The 15667-nt window shown below is 33.1% G+C and overlaps 1 protein-coding gene across 13 annotated transcripts in view; it reads right to left on the bottom strand.

Moving 5' to 3' along the window:
• Positions 1-15667, bottom strand: part of LOC120414208 (collagen alpha-1(XVIII) chain) — a 622129-nt gene that overhangs the window by 384762 nt on the left and 221700 nt on the right. For all 13 annotated transcript variants that reach the window (XM_052710469.1, XM_052710470.1, XM_052710472.1 and 10 more), the window contains one exon: positions 12910-13451. In XM_052710469.1, coding sequence (XP_052566429.1) covers positions 12910-13451 — 542 coding nt within the window. The remainder of the gene's footprint in view (positions 1-12909; positions 13452-15667) is intronic.

Here is a 15667-nt window from a genome sequence, read left to right as displayed (position 1 = left end):
CCTCTTTTTACATCTAAGCTTCCATCCACCCCGGGATTCGAACTGACGACCTTTGGATTGTTAGTAAAACTGCCTAACAGCGACTCCACCGAGACAGGACCCAACGCACCATTTTTGTATGGACTATTGCCAAAATTGAATGGAGCCTTGTATGGGGTAACAAATTACACAAAATTGCTTCTTAAGTCAAAGGGAATCCTCCCAATCCTCCCAAAAAAATATAAATAAAATCCATTTCTAGTTTTGGTGAAGGCCTATCCGCACTTTGATCATGAATTACAGCTTTCATAAAGTGTAATTCAAATGAAAGTAATCAAGCAACTCTCTACTGTTGATGTATTTGAAAATGATGTTTGAATTGCGGCAAACTGGCGAATAGCCTAGTGTGACAAAGTGACTGCGTTACCTTCACGTAACAAACCGTCTGGTCACGAAAAATGGTCACTTTTATTGCTCGAAACAAGCAGTTCGAATTTATGCCGGATTTGTTCCTTTCTATGTCTAATGTCTCATAATTCCCTTTTAAAAATTATCATGTTTGATAAAGTGCTTTAAAAGTTATAGAAAATCATTGATTTTGGTAGATACACAAATGGTTGATTTGAAGATTACCTCCGGTTCCGATACGAAGTCATGAATCTAAATATTTACTTCTTGTGGAAATTGAGAAACTACATTTAAAACAACCATAATGTTGTGTTAATTCAACAACCTTAGAACAATTCAACAACCTCCACTGTGAAACATTTGTGTAAGGTAACACTGTTTATAAAATATTTGTTTTATAAATCAAGTAATGAAAATAAAAAACTTTATTGAAAGCTTCATGGTAATTTATTCCAATAAACTGTATAGCAATGCAAAATGCAACACAAAGGATGTTCCAAATTCAATTAGTTCATCCAACAGACAGCATATTTCCAGCCGTTCACAGAACCATTCATCACGCATGCATGCAACCTTTACACTGCCAACGAAATCAATTGCACTCCGCTCCAGCGCACGATTGATAGATCTGGAGCAAGTCCAACCGGTGTGCGCCCTTAGTTTATATGAATTCAAAACGTTACAACTCGCTGCCCGACTGGTTGTTTTCCCACTCCAATTTCTCGCTGCACCGGAAAAACAAGTGGCTCCTCGTGGTGGGCCATCTGGCTATTATTGATCCACTTTTCCACCAAGAGTTCAATGTTACCCCACGCTCTGTGCGGTCTCGCACGAGATTTTTTGGAAAACATTATTTACGACTTGAATAAAGTTGAATCAATTTAGGCGGATTAACTTTACGACTCATCAATCAGCATAAAAAATTTCCACTTTGCTTGCTCACACGGGAATTATTAACCAATCAACTAAAATATGCTTCATCAAATTTGCGTCGTAAAATTTGAGCAAATATTCGAACCACTTTATTTGCAGTTGGGACGGAATTTACGTTACAATCCGTAACGTAACGGCGCTCGCTGCACATGGTGGCTTCGGCGATGACGGGTTTATGGTGGGGAACCCTTTTTTCGTATTCGAACCATTTAAATGTCGATAAACAAACAAAATTTACGTTTATTGTCATTGGGGATGAGATGCGAAAAAAGGTTATGTTCATTGACAAGGATCGGAAGTGGTGTCAACTTGGAATTTAAAATTGAAAATTGACTTGATTGAATAAAAAAAATGATGACTTCATTTGATGAAAAAGTTTAAACTAATTATGGAGTTCTGATTTAGAGTCTTAAAACCAAATTTCCATTTTTTTCTTTTTGTTTATTTTTGAATACCGTAAAACGGGGTGACTTTGATAGGTTTGAGATTTTTCCGCAAAATGAAGAGTACAAATTAAATACGTACGGAATGGTTTGGAACCATACTGACCATGGTAGAGAAGTACTCAAAGTACCTCAAGAAGAACTTTTCATAACATTTTGAAAGGTTTAAAAAGTTAGTTAACTATTATTAAGAAAATGTTGATGAAATGCATTATTTCAAACTTCTCAAAGTGTCATGATTTTCTCAATGAATATGATTTTGAATTGGAAAATGGAATACATTTTCGGATTCTTTGGACAATTTTCCACTAGGAGAAGGTAAACTAATTTTGTAAATATTAAATGATATGTGTTTTTGAAACATAATTCAAAAAAATCTCCAAATTTATAGGCAATTTCAGTTGAACAAATTTCATATGAAATGTGAAAACTTGTGATTCGTGCTTCGAATTCAGTTTAAAATGTAATATAAATCGATAATTTTATGAACAATACTAGATTTAACGAATTTCAGGCAAAATTCCGACTTTTTAACAACTTTACCTAAAATTTATATGTATTTTGTTAAAAAGCCTTAAAACTTAGTTAACTTAATATAAACATTGATTTTTTTTTCTTGAAAACTATATCATCAACCTTAGTGATGGTTCATTTAACGTAAAAATGAAGTTTGAACACATATAATCTGATTTTAACAAGAAAAACTATGACTATCAAAGTCACCCCGGAATTTAAAATGAGAATTTTAACGTAACTATTTTTCTGAACATTATAAAAAATAACTTTTTCCAGAAATAGTGCATGAACTTTGTGTTACCTACCCCAGTACATGTTTTAAAAATAATAATCTTGAGAAAAACCTTTCCAGTTGGGAAATATTCCAAAATTAAATTAAAATCCTATCAAAGTCACCCCGGTTTACGGTATTTCTGACTCAAGGTGGCAGCCACCATGTTGAGAGGTTCCCGTTAAATGATGATCAAAATAAGCTATTTTTACAATTTTGTGAATAATAAAAAGACAAACACTCACCAAATGCAAGTTTAGTTCGATGAAACAAAAATTGTCTTACTAATAAATTTCCAATTTTATTGACCAACCTCAACTTTTCACCAGCTTTTGGTCGCGCAAGAAATCCCGCCCAAAAAAAGTCCAGTTGCTTCCAAGTTAAACCACGTTGGGGAACTTAACTTTTCCCCTCGACACAGTAATTTGAAATTTTAAATCGAGTCCCGAAGAGGGGAAATCCCCTCCTCAAAATCGGGCAGCCGGTTTTATTGACTCAATTTTTATATTTTGCCTATTTTAAGCCAATGACAGTGAAAAAGGTTCAGGCTGAAGAACGGGGTTCCCACTGAGGGGAAGCTTTTCTGATGGAGAGCAGATAAAGTTTGGGATTAGGACGGGAAGTTCCGGAATTGTTTTATGAATTGGCTTAAATTTGATTTCTTTATTACATATTATTTTTTGTTTAGTTATTTGTGAAAATTTATCATCCCAAATACACAAAATCGTTAACGTATCGTATCACACAACAATGCATGGTAAATACCAGCTTTGCATCATCTTTAAACATTCAAACACCCCCTTAGGCATCACATGAATCTATGAAGTTGACAGGCGTCCCTCACCCGGGTGCACCTTCCCCAAATAGATAGGAGAGGGTGTGAAAAACCTCATCTAAAGTGAATAGTTCTCGTTTAGTTTAATACCTCCCCCGCGGGTACGGGCGATAACCCTTTCTTACTGTGAACGAAAGGAACAGACGAGGTGCTTCGCTGAGCCCACAGAACCGCATCGCACACTAACTTTATCGGAATCCCTTACTTGAGGGGGATCATTGAATTGCATGGGGTAAAATGGGTATAATTATTTTTAATTTGAACATCTTTTTGAGGAAATCAAAAAATCATTTGCGAATAGGATTTTAAGCAGAAGTAGGGAAAAAGCATGTGATTCTGTCGAGCATTCTGAAGTTTTATTACAGCTTAAAAATCTAATTTTCAACCGAAATGTAGAAATAAAAAAACTGGTTTCTACCAAAAAATTTTTTTTCGAAATAAGTTGTTGTAAAAGTGAATATCGATGAATTGTATCGAAAAAAAAAACACAGAATCCTTTGCCTGCCAAACATATGAGGATTTCCCCAACTCACTGTAACAGTTAAAATCAATTTGATAATAAATTAAATAAATAGTGATCTTTAAAAACTTGGTTTACACCCAACGTTGCCAGATTATTTTATGGAAAATCTGTATTTTCTTAAAAATAAATCTGTATTTTATCTGTATCATGTCAAATTCGAAGCGATAGAAGATTTTTTTAAACTTTTCACAATAGATTTAAGCGTTTTAATCATATTAAAGCATAATTCAATTACTAAATTATAGAAATTTTCAAATTTAATCATTTTTAAAAAATCTGTATATACAGATTTTTGTGATTTTTGCGATCATAAAATCTGTATAATACAGATTTATCTGTATATCTGGCATGGCTGTTTACACCCCCTGAAATGGTATCGTAGTAATAACAGAATAACACTTTAACTCACGGAGAGACCGTGCTTAGAAATTTTAACAATTAAAATTGTTGATTTTACTTTCGTAAATTTTAACAAAAACGTACTTGTCACTGCCAATTTTCTATTAAATCAACCAAAATTCAGTATTAATTTAATAACCTGTTTGTTGAAAATGCTAAAGGCAAAAAGCTAACAGATTTCCCGAACTCGAATGAACGTGCTCGACTGTTAGCTTTGGTTTTAGGAAAATCAAAAAAATTGTTGGTTGAATATAATTTACATTTGGTTGAATATTTTAAAGATGAACTTGGGTTTGTTTACGTCTGTCATTTAAAGTCAGGATTCGAACGAGAGCGGTCGATTTGTTGAGTTTGTGCTGTTAATTATGAAGTGAGAGGATGTGAAAGGTGAAAATTACAATATTTAGCTAATGTTGAAGTGGCAAATCAAAGTGTTGCAACTGGGGAGGTGGAAGTGGTGAGTAGGTTTGTTGATGATTTCTTTGCAGGTGATAAACTATGAAGAGCAAGAGGACGACCTTCGCCATGAGGACCTCTAAAGCGAGTGAGTTGAACACGTTATAAGAATGTTTGATGGAAAGAGAGGGCAGCAGAAGGGAGATGCGGGCCAACTCTTAACGAAAAGAGCAGCCCGGGCAAATTTAACAAAATGTTGGTTAATCCAAGTAAGTATGGGTTTATTTTTGCAGAATAATTTATCTAATGTGATTCTTATTAGAAAACTAAATCATTAAAAAGCTTCGTGCTTACGACGGATAAAATCTTAATGAACCAGAATCATCAATTATAAAATACATACACACTAAAAAATAATGAATATTACACATAACGGAATTTACTATTCGACGTAAAAAATAATCATGTAAACGAGATAATGATGTGAATTTACATTTGATTTGACACAAAATGTCAAAATTTCTATTGGAAAAGTGAAGCACAACTTCTGATGTGACAGTACATCTATTTTGACCTGATTTTACATTATATTTGATGCACATAACTGGAGCGTGTTTTAAGATGTAACGTTACATCAAATATAATGTAATAGCACGTGTTTTTTTCTCACGCGCCTGAAGATGAAACGTCAAATCGTTGTGCATGTTTGGCAAGGAGAATATTTTTTCCGCTGGGGAACCGCAAAAAGCTTTGAATCTACCACAACAAGGCCTGGATTGCATGATTAAAAAGCTGACAGAGGTAAGTTTTAATGTGCGCGGTCCGATCCCAACGAAAAATGCAGCTTGTTTGTTTTCTTTTTGTTTCAGGTTGCAGTTATATATTTTTATCCGGAAGAGTAGCCGCGGAACTGCTGCCGGGGAAACCAAACATTCGATGTTCTAAGCAGCCAACTCAAAATGGCTGCTATTTCAAGAAAGTGGCCTGACCCAGAACACCGAAAGTTTAGAAGGAAGAAGCAGCAAAAATTAAAGAAGTGTGATGTTTGTGGCGGAATCTGATTAAAGGTGATGAAAGGAACAAGCAGGAAGAGAAAGGCTCAGTGTTTATGTGCTAACGTTGAATTGGTGACTAGATAAATGTGGAAGTGTAAATAACAATGAAAACTTAATAAAATTATTCAAAACAACCAAATTTTGATTTATTCCTGAGACTATCTAGAAAATGTTTTGCAGCATACGTCATCATTTCTACCGATAAATGTAAAATTACACTGTCATGGTTAGTTTTCAATATCGCGTAATTTTACATTCTTATGTAATATTACGTCTTTTTTGACGCTCCAGTTATGTGCATCAAATTAGACGGATTATTACACGGTTTTTTCTTAGTGTGTAGAAATGCGTACACATGACAGCATAAAAAAAGATGAAGTAAAATATAAAAAAATAAAAATATATAAAAGAAGATAATTTTTATCTTGAAAGTTTTGTTGCAATATTTGTGCTCAATAAACTGGTAAGCAAAACTCTAAATATTTTTTTTAGGTATCGGAGTACGTTGAATAAATTGAATCAAATGCAATGAAAGTTTGTTGCCAAAAGTAATTGTTAAATTAATGCAAGCTTGGTAAGTACACGGAGAGACTGTGCCCAGAAATTTTAACAATTAAAATTGTTGATTTTACTTTCGTAAATTTTAACAAAAACGTACTTGTTACTGCCAATTTTCAGTTAAAATAGCCAAAATTCAGTATTAATTTAATAACCTGTTTGTTGAAAATGCTAAAGGCAAAAAGCTAACAGATTTCCCGAACTCGAATAAACGTGCTCGACTGTTAGCTTTGGTTTTAGAAAAATCAAGAATTTTGTTGGTTGAATATAATTAACAATTGGTTGAATATTTAAAAGATGAACTTGGGTTTGTTTACGTCTGTCATTTGAAGTCAGGATTCGAACAAGAGCGGTCGATTTGTTGAGTCTGTGTTGTTAATTATGAAGTGAGAGGATGTGAAAGGTGCAAATCAAACTATTTGGTTAATGTTAAAGGGAGCAACATCAAAGTAAACACTGTTGCAACTGTGGAGGTGCAATTGGTGAGTAAGCTTGTTGATGATTTATTTGCAGGTGATAAACTATAAAGAGCAAGACGAGGACATTCGCAATGAGGACCTCTGATGCGAGGGGACTTCATGACAATGTTTGAAGGAAAGGGAAGGGCAGTGAAAGGAAGAGGCGGGCGAACTCATAGACGGGAAAATTTAACAAAATGTTGGTTAATCTAAGTAAGTATGAGTTTATTTTTACATAACAATTTATCTATTGTGATTTTAATTGGAAAACTGAATCATCAAAAACCTTCGTGCTTACGATGGATACAATTTTAATGAACCATTATTTTTTCAGAATCATCAACCATAAAAAACATAGAAATGCGTACAAATAATATCAAAATAAAAATTCGATGATTGGAAATGTCTAAAAACTAAAATTTATAAAAGATATACAAAAGAAGATATTAATATTTTAAAAATGCTGTTTAAAGAAGACTGCTCAATAAACTGGTAAGTAAAACTCAAAATGTTGTTTTCAGGAATCGGAGTACGTTGAATAAATTGAATCAAATGCAATGAAAGTGTGTTGCCAAAAGTAGTTTTTAAATTAATGCAAGCTTGGTAAGTAGCGTTCTTCATATTTATTCTTTCCTTATTATAATTACATTTATTTTCGTTCCTTTTTCAGATTATAGCCGAAATTAAGAATTTTGTATAAAATTACTAATAAATTTCATATGTCTTTTTGCAGCAAATAGTTCCCTTTGGTGTGAATTCTGTGTCCAACCACAAGAAAAATAACCAAACCTGAGACCGTTGTAGATGATGATGACTTATCGGATAATTTCACAGTGATGGTAAGTGAATACAACACTTAATTTTATACAACATAATAAAATTATAAGCTTTGGTGAAAATTTTGCTCGGTTTCTATTTTTAAGGAATTCACGAGAAATTAAACATCTTTTTTAAATATGTTTTACAAAATTTGTAAAACCCTTTCATTATTATAATTTTTTTAAACTTTAATTAAACTTTACATGTTTTATAATAGTTTTGTTTTTATGCTTTTTAACAATAATTTAATAACTTCATGCAAAAAAAAAACAAATCAGTAAAAAAGTTAAAATTTTTGGCAGAATAAATGCGAATTTAAAAACACCCAGCATTAATTTGTGAGGCATTGTTATAAAATTTACTGCAAATTTAATAAAAATATTGCTAACAACAGCTAATTACTGACTACATGTACGAATATTTTTCTGTATTTAAGTAAGACATTAGTTAAAATATAGCTAGAAATTCGGCACAGCGTATCTCGTTAGATAATTAAAGAAAATATATATCAACACTTACATAAATTTTGTCTAATTAAGAAATGTTTTGTTATAAACCACTAATAATTTGCTGCATGCAAAAATATTTCGGTTGATACAACGAAAAAAAATTGTTGAAAAGTATGTCCCAGCCAGTTTTTAACAGAATATTCCACAATATTTCAGCTGAAAACAAGAAATTTTTAGTTAATTTTCTGAAAAAAATATTCTAGCAGTCGACTGCTAGAAATTCTTTTCGGCCATTTAACCAACAAAAATGGCAATTCTAACTATTTTTTTAGTTAATTTTAGTTACAGGTGGTCAGCAATTTCGGGTTAACAAAATCAACAATCGATTGTTGAAAAAAAGCTGTGTAAAAAATTAACCCATACTTTTAGTTAAATTAACCAAGATTTTCTTAGATTTGCCCTGGCCGGTCTCTCCGTGTAGCATTATTGATATTTCTTCTTTCCTCAATATGATTGCATTTATTTACGTTCCTTTTTTCAGTTCATAGCCGAAATTAAGAATTTTGTAATAAATTACTAATACATTTCACATGTCTATTTGCAGCAAAAGGTTCACTTTAGTGAAAATTCTGTGTCCAACCACAAGAAAAATAACTAAACCTGAGACCATTGTAGATGATGATGACTTATCGGATGATTTCACAATCATGGTAAGTGAATACAACACTTTATTTTATACAACATAATAAAAATATAAGCTTAAAACTTGGTGAAAATTTTGCTCGGTTTCTATTTTTAAGGATATTCGCGAGAAATTAAACATCTTTTTTAAATATGTTTAACAAAATTTGTAAAATGCTTTTTTATTATTTTTTAGTTTAATGCAACGTAATTTTTCAAAACATTAATCAAACTTTACATGTTTTATAACAGTTGCAACAGTTTAAAAAAAAGTTTTGTTTTGATGCTTTTTAACAGTAATTTAACAACTTCATGCAAAAAAAGAAAAGCAAATTAGTACAAAACGTTAAATTTTTAGGCAGAATAAATGCGAATATAAAAACACTCAGCATTAATTTGTGAGGCATTATTACAAAATTTACTGCAAATTCAATAAAAATATTGCTAACAACTGCTAGTTATTGACTAAATCTACAAATATTTTTCTGTATTCAAGTAAGACATTAGTTAAAAAATAGCTAGAAATTCGGCGCAGCCTGTATCGTTAGATAATTAAAGAAAATATAAATCAACACTTATATAAATTATTTCTAATTAAGAAATGTTTTGTTATAAACCACTAATAATTTGCTGCATGCAAAAATATTTCGGTTGATACAACGAAAAAAAATTGTTGAAAAATTGTTGAAATATATTTCCCAGCCAGTTTTTAACAGAATATTCCACAATATTTCAGCTGAAAACAAGACATTTTTAGTTAATTTTCTGAAAAAAAAAATTCTAGCAGTCGACTGCTAGAATTTTTTTCGGCCATTTAACCAACAAAAATGGCAATTCCAACTTTTTTTTAGTTAATTTTAGTTACTGGTGGTCAGCAATTTCGGGTTAACAAAATCAACAATCGATTGTTGAAAAAAAGCTGTGTAAAAAATTAACCCATACTTTTAGTTAAATTAACCAAGATTTTCTTAGATTTGCCCCGGCCGGTCTCTCCGTGTACCAAGCGCGCAGAAAACTAGGTTCGCTCAAAAAAAAAAAACTAGTTGGAACTAAAATCACATCTTAAATTAAAATTTGTTAAATTTGAGCTTCAATCTAAAAATTCATCAAAAATCCATGGTTTTACCAATTTTTTATCTTCAAATTGCATTAAAATGAAAAGCTCTTATTTTTTTTAATCAGGTATGGAAAATTTTATTTGTTTTATGTGACTTTGACAATGTTTTTTTAAGGGAACAACTTGGGCTGTGTTTTATATGAACATTTATTATATTTTAAATGAAGAAAAGTATAGATTTGATTTCCAGTATCTGGTTTGTTTTTTTTTTTTTTTTTGAAAAATTCCCGCATATATGCAGTGCACGAGCGTCTATAGGGTCATTCTTATCTAAATTAGCTGAACTTTTCGAAAAAAAAATACTTTCCGAATACTTTCAGTGACATGCTCTCAATCATGACTCGTTATTAGAGCTAGAAATTTTTCACAGCTCAAAAATTATAATTTCGCGGCATGCCAATTACTAAACATTGGAATTTCACGACAGTTTCACGGTACTCGAAAATCTGCTTGAAATTAATGCAAAACTATGTTATTTAAGTATTTTTGTGTGTAGGAAAGTTATTTTGAGAAGCAACAATAGTTCAAAAAACAAAATATTACCCCCTGACACAGTTTTTGCAGCATTTCGTATTGATACCTATAAAAAAAATTAAAATTTCTTTAAAATAAAATTTTTATTAACATGTATTATATTTTAAAATTGAATAAATAACTTAATTTATACTTGAAATAATCAAATTATTTTGAAGTTTTACTCGCGTTATGCAATGGATCATAATTTTACTAAATTTAACAGAGATTTAAATAAAACAGCTCAAACTGTTTTGTGTTTTTTTTTATTGAATTTCACATTGTGTTATCCATGGCATGTTACAATCAAAATTCATTTCACTGTATATTTACATGTGAAAATTAGCATTTCGGTAGAGATATTAACAACTGCTTCCAAAATGCTCCACTTGTGGTTTGTTTCAATTTAAAAATATTTTTTTTTTAATGCTGAGGAGCAATTTTTCAAGTGATTTTTCGAATTTCGCGGTAATTCTCGGTGTTGACCTGATTTCACGGCCAAACGGCCTTCCTCATTTTCATTAATTTATTATCATTTACTTAAGAGAAACTGGGTAATAAATAATAATTTTTGTGAACTTGTTCAAAAAATATATAAAGCATGTGAGCAACTCTCTACCAAAAGCGGGAATGGATTTTATTTGTATTTCAAATTTTTAAATCAAGACTAACAATTCAAAAAAGCGTAATATTGAATGTTTGGCCCTTTTGAAATGTTAGTCCTGATTTAAATTTTTTGAAAATATTGTTTTCGAAAAGATCGGAAAACTTCACGAATGTTTCATGTTTTAAAGTTGACAATCGAACCATCAGTTGCTGAGATATCGACATTAGAAAATGGTGGGTTGTTTGGGTGAGACTTAGAAAACTTCAATTTTCCTGTTTCTTTTTCTTAAAGCGGTTCTATCTCAGCAACCCGAGATCCGATCGTCAATGTCAAAAAAATAATAATTTTGGAAATGGTTACTCATGGTCACTATTTTTAAAAATCGAAAAACTGCAAATATTTCGCTAAAATTAAACTTTCGGTGGCTATATCTTGAAAGCCCTTTATCAAAAAAATCTGTAAAGTTCTTTTTGATTGCAAATTCAATTTTACATTAAAAAAAAACACATTTGTTTTTGCATGAAATTTCGTTTTTATTTTCAAAAAATCAATATTTTTCCAAAAATTCATAACTCGGCGGCAGATTTTTTGACCATGTTTCACTATAGCTCAAATGTTGCGGGATTTTGTCCTCTAAAACATATAAAAAAATCTCTAAAATAAGAAAAATACGTATTTTGGGAAATTGAGTTTTTAGTGAAAAAAATTTTAATTAAAAAATCAGCAATTTTTTTCCTTGTGCCTATTTTTTCTCAATAGTCCTCAACAATATCTACAATTTTGTCCAAGACAACAATTTGATCAGAAAATTCACTCAAAAGTTAAAGCTGTGTGAATATTTACGTGCCATTTTTGTATGGACAGCTGCCAAAATTGTATGGAGACTTTATGGGTGAACCAATGACACAAAATAGCTTCTTTGGTCAAAGGGAAGGCCCCCACAAAGTTTGAGCCAAATCCAAAAATACAAAAAATAAAAATAGTCGAAATCAGTCGATTTCGTAAAAAAAATGCTAAATGCTCATGTAGTAAAATATCAAAAAGTATTTTTAATTTGCATAAATGCATAAATACGACAGTTTAATTTAAAGTACAAAAATCAACTGTCGTATTAATCACTGGCAAGCCCAATTGACCCCTTCCACCCCCAAATCCTTTCGAATCCGGAGGAGCTTACAGTACAAGGATGTAAATGTGTGTATGTGTACTACACTATCAAGTGGATCGTGTCGATTCACGAAATCTTACCTCTTGCTTTGCTCGTTTCGCTGTTATCCTCGTCATTATTTCCTCCACCAGCACACCAAAACACCAGCAGCAGCATCCTTTTGCATCCTTGCTCTTCAACACCCTTCCAGCTTCTTCGTGTTGAGTGCTGGCTGACTGGCTGGCTAATTCGGTTGGGAAAATTTCCTGTTTAGTAGCGCGCGAAAGTCTCATTTGCATAAACTGCCATTATACCCACTTTCAACCCCTCTCTTTCTTTTGAGTAAAACAACGCAACACTTCAAATTAAATCCTTTCTGAGCAGTCTTGATGTTGAGTACTTTTTTTTCTCCTTTTGAGCTTCCAACAACTGCAATAATGAGCCTGGAAGCCTCAAGCTCAACCAAGTGTGAAATGTTTCTTTATCTCTCTCTCTCTTTTGCGTTTTTTGTTTCTTTCTTTTCTTTTAATGGTTGTTTTAAAAATTTCCCGGATGCATCGTGTAGTTTGTTTTCTTTCTTTTTTTTCGGATTTGGGTTTGAACAGCTGAACACTTGTGCATTTGTGGAGGAGGGTCATTCATGGTGTGCCGCCTTTTTGTTACGGAATTAAAAAAATTTAAGGTGCATGACATTTGTTCGGATGTTTTTTGAGTTTAATTGAAAAAACTAATGCAAAAGGAAATCTTTACAATCGGCACACCATGAAATAGACCAACAATAAAAAAAAAACTCTCCACTTACCTCAAAGTTCCGCCTCATGATCGACCCAGCCTGGGCAATGTACAGCGTGGAGGCCGCATCGAAGATCAACATCCGGGGTTCCTTCTTCACCGTCACCGTTTCCGTCTCGACGCAGTTGTTGTAGAACACCACCTGGTTGTTGAGCACCTTGAAGATCAGCTTGATCCACGACTTGGTGTACGGAATTTGGAAGGAGGCGAGCGGCTGGTTCGACCGCTGGGTGGCCGCGTCCGTGTAGATCAGCGTAATGTTCCACTGGTCGGTGGCGCCGATCGGTTCCAGCAGCAGCCCCAGCTGCACGATCGTGTCCAGCGGGTTGACCACGCTGAAGATGTACCCCCCGGAGCGGGTTCCGGGCCGAACGGTCGCGATGATCGTGAACTCCGTCAGCTTCTCCGGCAGGATGGTCCGGTACGGGGATTTGATGTCCGCGTTCGATGCGACGCCAAACGCCGGAAAGCCGTCCGAACCGTCCACGAAGGTGATGCCGTCCTCCGGTGGGATCTTGATCGCCAGCAGCAGGTCGAACTCCGCGAAGACATCTGCGCGGGTGGGATGGAGAGATTCGAGAGAGAAAATGAGAGAGTGAGCGTTTGTGAAGATCGGTAAGCGTTTGCGTGATGTGTGAAGCGCGTGCTGCATAGTTGCAGGCGAATTTTAGGGAAGCTATGTAGCTAAGGAGAAACCAATGTTTAACTAGAATATTTATTCATTTGAGTCTTTTAATTTCATAAAAAATCATGATTTTTTAATTTTATTTTTTATGAAACTTTGCCCATGTATTTCCTATGTCCAAAAAAAGTCATTTTTCATCATTATTTTTTCCATGCAAGCCTTCATACAATTTTTGGGGGATGGTAATACAAAATGGTGTGTAAATGTATGAAGTTCTGTATCTTGAGAAGGGATTTTCTGATCGATTTGGTGTCTTCGACATAGTTGTAGGTTATGATGAGGACTTTTCAGAAAAAAAGTAAATGGATAAAAAATATCAATTGTTTTTGACTAAAAGTTAAATTCCCAAAATATGTAATTTTCATTTACGATTTTTAATCTGTTTCGAAAATAACTTTTATAGCAAAATTGAATTTGTAATCGAATAGTATTCAGGGCTTTTGTGGAAATACGATGTCTCATCTTAGAGGGTCCCGGAGCACCAAAATGTTTCAGCATTGTGCTCCCAACGATTTATTGCACTAACAAATAGGAGTCAAGTTATAGGCTATAACTTTATCTGGCAACCTAGAAACCCTGCTAGTTATAGCAGGGTTTCCAGGTTGCCAGATAAAGCTGATTAAAGTTTAATCATCTGTTCCAGATTTTCAATTTTCCTTCAATTTTGAACAACTTTTTGATTAAGAACAATTTCAATTAAAAAGAACTTGTTTAGGCCGAAAAATCAATTAAAGCGTCAGAATTCATCAAATTTTGAACTATTTCATATCCTACCTCTCCTTCCCTATTCATAATTGTTAGATTTCCGTCTGCCAGATTTTTTTTTTCGATCTTTGGCCAGATTTTTTCAATGTTGACCTGGCAACCCTGCTTTAAGGTGCACATTTTTGATTTTTAAAAGGTTTTCTGAGCTTTAAAACAAAATCTTGAGAGCAAGCAACTCTGATTAATCGAATCGATAAAAATGAATTTCATTAAGTGTCACCACAGACACCCAATAAGCCTGTAATTTTCAACTCAACTTTTTCTCGGAAACTATTAGTCCGATTTTTCAATGTAAAAAATTTCAGTAAAAATAACTTCAAAATTTCTAAAACAAGCCAACTCTTGAAAAGATTTGAAAATAGATAATTTTCCTTATTTCATAATTTAGGCTCAGTTATATTGTTTTTGTTACAGATTTCAAGCAACTTTAATTCTGCTTTAAACTTGACGTCTCTTTGATTATGCTATTCATGTGTGCGTATTCATGAGTTGTGTATTTCAATTACGAACATTTTAGTACCCAAATAAGTATTAAATTTTGAAGTAATCGCAGTATTAGTGAAAAAAGCTGTTTTGCCTTCCTCAGGCCTTAAAATCACTCGAAAAATGGACTTTTTAATTTGACCTCGTAGACCCACCTTCACGTATACATATCGACTCAGAATCATGTTCTGAGCAAATGTCTGTGTGGATGTGTGTAGGTGGGTGGACAAAAAAATTGTCACTCGATTATCTCCGGACTGGATGAACGGATTTTGACCGTATTAGTCTCATTCGATCCGTCTTGATTTTGGCGTTTGTCGGAAGATTGTAAAAAGGGTGGTCTTGCAAGAAAATCATGTTATACATTTTCAGAAAGGTATTAAAAAGACATTTCCAATGAGCCTAAAACATTGAAGATCTGACAACCCTATCAAAAGTTATTAGCACTTAAATGTTATTTATACACTTTTTGGAGGCCGGATCTCAGATATTTCAATAAAAATGATTTCCGGGTCCTTCATGCGACCCATCTTTAGTAGGATAATCGAAAGACCTTTCAAATGAGCCTAAAACATCGAAGATCTGACAACCCTATCAAAAGTTATTAGCACTTAAGTGTTATTTATACACTTTTTGGAGGCCGGATTTCAGATATTGTGATAGAAGTATTGTCTGAATCTTCCATGCGATCCTTATACATTTTCAAATGCCTGAACCAAAGGGTCTGTTGATACCGTCGTCATGGGTGACATTGAGTTTTACAAATTTCAGCATTTTTGTATAACCCAATCTCTCCCCCAGACCCAATGTCATCTCTGATGACGGAACTCAGAAA

The sequence above is a fragment of the Culex pipiens genome, chromosome 3 (genome assembly GCF_016801865.2).
Source record: "Culex pipiens pallens isolate TS chromosome 3, TS_CPP_V2, whole genome shotgun sequence".
NCBI classification, from domain to species: Eukaryota; Metazoa; Arthropoda; class Insecta; order Diptera; family Culicidae; genus Culex; species Culex pipiens.
Note: the sequence above shows the minus strand (reverse complement) of the source record. Positions and strands in the feature narration are given on the sequence as shown.